The sequence below is a fragment of the Egretta garzetta genome, unplaced genomic scaffold, assembly GCF_000687185.1.
Source record: "Egretta garzetta isolate BGI_Z169 unplaced genomic scaffold, ASM68718v1 scaffold773, whole genome shotgun sequence".
Lineage (NCBI taxonomy): Eukaryota > Metazoa > Chordata > Aves > Pelecaniformes > Ardeidae > Egretta > Egretta garzetta.
In genome coordinates this window covers 103,753-107,552 of record NW_009259273.1, presented here as the reverse complement: position 1 = coordinate 107,552, position 3,800 = coordinate 103,753, and the positions used below count along the sequence as shown (strand labels likewise).

General features: G+C 45.6%; 2 protein-coding genes across 2 annotated transcripts in view; both read right to left on the bottom strand.

Annotated features, from left to right (window-relative positions):
• Positions 1-1,302, bottom strand: part of BSX (brain specific homeobox) — a 35,399-nt gene extending 34,097 nt beyond the window's left edge. Inside the window, exon 1 of the mRNA XM_009636101.1 lies at positions 1,245-1,302. Coding sequence (XP_009634396.1) covers positions 1,245-1,302 — 58 coding nt within the window. The remainder of the gene's footprint in view (positions 1-1,244) is intronic.
• A 1,228-nt stretch (positions 1,303-2,530) lies between these two features.
• On the bottom strand, positions 2,531-3,173 carry LOC104123815 (AP-1 complex subunit sigma-2-like). The gene is given in 4 exon segments (XM_035891701.1): positions 2,531-2,577; positions 2,580-2,701; positions 2,703-2,912; positions 3,103-3,173. Coding segments are annotated over 4 exon segments (444 nt in total). The 5' UTR covers positions 3,168-3,173.
• Between the last annotated feature and the right edge of the window lie 627 nt (positions 3,174-3,800).

The following is a 3,800-nucleotide window of genomic DNA, read 5'->3' as shown; positions in this document are numbered from 1 at the left end:
GTTTACAGGCTGGAAGTGCAATATTCATCCGACAGCACGATGCTCCCCCACCCACCTCCCCCCCTCCCCATTTTGTGAGAAAGCGTAATTGATGTTTCAGTTATTCCCCAATTATTAGGAAATTATAACATCCTCCTGGCGATGGGAATGATACTGCGATCAGCACAGACAAGGCGGGGGCACAAAGGGACAGCCTTGCCTAAGTCACCGTCCTACGTTAAGGGCACCCCCCCGTCCTGGCTTTGGCTGGGATAGAGTTAAAATCCTTTACAGTGGCTTGTACGGGGCTGCGCTTGGGGTCTGCGATGAAAACAGCGTGGATGACCCAGGGATGTGTTCGTCCCCGCTGAGCAGGGCTTACACACAGTCCTGGCCTTTTCTGGTCTCACCCCACCCCACCCGTGAGGGGGCTGGGGGGGGGACACAGCCAGGACCCCAAGTGACCAGAGGAATACCCCACGCCATACGAAGTCATGCTCAGCAGTAAAAACTGGGGGTAGAAAAAGGGGGGTCAGGACATACACACATTGGGAGCGATGGCGTTTGTCTGCCCAAGTCACCCATACGCCTGATGGAGCCCGGCTGTCCTAGGGATGGCTGAGCACCTGCCTGCCATGGGAAATAGGGAATGAATCCCTTGCTTTGCTTGCACACGTGGCTTTTGCTTTCCCTATTAAACTGTCTTTATCTCAACCCACAAGGTTTCTGTTTTACCCTTCCAATTCTCTCCCCATCTCATCGGGGTGGGGGAGGAGCGAGAGGCTGGGGACACCAAGCTGCCAGCTGGGGTTAAACCACAACACCCTCTTAGCAGATGAAGGGAAGCCAATGAATGTGCTTTTTCTGGATTTTAGAAAGGCTTTTGATGCCATACCTCATAGTGTCCTTCTGGACAAGTGCGGCAGTGTGCTCCCCACCTCTCCAATTCCCGCCCCCCCACCTCTTCCCGTAACTCTGCTCAAGTGATAGCTATCGTGACAGATGTGTCTGGTCGTGCAGAATGCATCTGGTGGATGCAGGGAGGACAGATAACAATACCCTAGCCAAGGGCTACTGTGGAATGTGCCCACCTAGGCACAATGAAGGTCCTAAAATCTGTGGTCAGTATGCAAACATGACTACGAGCCAATCATTGTACCCCTTAGCCTGGGACCCAAAATTGCCAACGTCCAGGGATTTCTCCCACACCAAAGCAGCCACAGCCAAAAGCTGGACCCGTGCCTCAGCGGGACAGACTACCCTACCAAAAGCCCCACAGACCCTGGGGCTCAGGGCTTTCTTCTCTACTCCAGAGCCCGACATTGGCAGTCACTCACGCCAGAGCCCCAGCCTGGGACCCAAAATTGCAAACATCCAGGTGTGGCATTGCATGCATGTGGCAGAGAAGGCAGGGAACCCAAGTGCCTGCACAGGCACAATCAGCATGATCCCGCTGCTATTTATCCCTTTTCTCCTTGGTCCCAAAACAAAGTCTGCACCCCTGCAGGTCATATAGCTTATTGCCACACCTGCAGATCCCATTCTTATCCCCACAACTCCCCCTTCTTTACTAAGAAGAAAGCAGCAGGAAACAGCTTATAATTGTAACCGGCAGTGAAGTAATATGTACTGATCAACAAATAAAAGGGGGAAAAAAAAACAAAAAAAGATTTGTTTTTACTTTTGCTGTTTTACACAAACACCCCATGGTTTACGAACTACTATATAAACAGTTAAAGAATACATTTTGATAATATCATAATTCTGTGATCGCTTTCTTTACAAAATCTGAACTTAAGAATCTGAGTTCAAATCAATTCACATTAAAAAACCTGCAATTTCAATTACTGCATTGGTTAAGACTATTTTCTTGTTCTTGCACTTGTTCCTGTGCTTGATCTTGTCTTCTTGTCCGTCCCGCCAGCAGTCCAAGTAGCCTCCCTTACATTATCTTCTTTGCTGAGCTCTTCTTCAGTTTTATTTCTTTTTCCTTTTTGTGGCCATCTATTTTCATCATTCTCTGACTTTAATTTTTTGAATCCTACTTCATCTGCTGGCAGTGGACATTTTCTTCTGCGAGAAGTGGAAATTGCCGGTTGTATAGGGTTAACCCCTTTTCTTTTTCCAGAAAGATTATTTTTTTCAGAACCAGTGGATGTCAAACATATTTTGAGTTTCCAAAGTGCTACCATTTTCTGGACTTATTCCCACAACAGCTTCCCCTTCTTTACTAAGAACAAAGACAGAAGTTCTTGATTTGCTTGTGAAAAATAATACACTTACTGAAGTCAAACGCAATTTTCCTGTACATGCAGTGAAGGGAGACACTGAGTCTATTTAAATCTAATTCCCTTGCATTTGTGTTTTTTGAACTTTAATTTCTTGTTCCCTTTTCAAAGGAGCATTTTGCTTATAGGCCTAAATGAAGCAGCTTAGCAAAACGGTAATACTGACAAACAGCATCTTACACCATTAGCTAAACATTACAATGAAGGCAGTGAACATTTACAGTATGAAACACTGAGATGTCATCAACTGAAGTGAAGAAATTTCATTGACATAGATCTTCAAGAACACTATGTGGGGTCTCTGTTTCCCCCGGAAGAGATCTGCCTGTTCAATGGCTTTGAGAACATTTTTCTTGGAAATCTCCTGAACTTCTCCTCCTAAAAGGAACTCATCCAGAATGAAAGAGGCTTTTTCAAAATTGAAGACTATATCAGTCAAGAAATTCTACATAGTGATGAATTATTTCCAGAGTTATTAGCTCATTGTCCTGATCTTCAATAGCACAGCAGAAATAGAGGCTTGCGTATCTTTTGTAGACTATCTTCAGGTCTCTCCATTCCAGAGAGCTGCACATTTTTGGTTTGAGGGCTAACACTGTTTGAACAAGTTCCCTTGTGATTTTCTTCTTTTCTTTGTCAGATACCATTTCTGGAATCTCAGTTTCCCCTGGCAACTAAAGAGCAACATAAACTGCATCATGCCCCCGGGGGGGGTGAAGAGGAGGAGGCAGCAGCACCACTACCTCAGGTCTCTCCATTCCAGAGAGCTGCACATTTTTGGTTTGAGGGCTAACACTGTTTGAACAAGTTCCCTTGTGATTTTCTTCTTTTCTTTGTCAGATACCATTTCTGGAATCTCAGTTTCCCCTGGCAACTAAAGAGCAACATAAACTGCATCATGCCCCCGGGGGGGGTGAAGAGGAGGAGGCAGCAGCACCACTCCCCAGCCCCCTGCTGCTGCTGCCACCATCGTGGCTGCTGAGCTCACAAGTTACTTCAGAGACTCAATGCCTGCTTATTACAAAATAAAGGACATTATTTACATGATGAAAGAAAAATTTCAGCATTTTAGTGGAATGGATGACTGATACTGCAACAAGTTTAGTCCATGTACTTCCCAAGAATGTCACCATCTTCTAGTACAATCTTAGTACCACCATATTCTGGTAGCAAAAATTTTTCACCAACTTTCACACTCACTGGCTGAATCTCACCATTCTTTCCTCTGGCTCCCGATCCAACTGCTACTACTGTTGCTTGTAGCACTTTCCCTTGAGCTTTTTCTGGAATCCTGATGCCTTCTTTAGTTACTGTCTCAGCCACGCATCGTTCAACCGTCAACTGGAGCAGGACTGAGGGGAGAGGAAGGGAGATGCCACTGGCCTGAGCCCTGCAGATAAAGAAAAGTCCTTTTGGGTCTGTCAGGGTATTAGCTGACTTGGAGATATTTGGGAAAAACAAGCAAGCATCCATTCAAATTATAGCAATATTATACTTCTGCAAAGGTCCCTCCTTAAGTCCAGGTCATCTGCA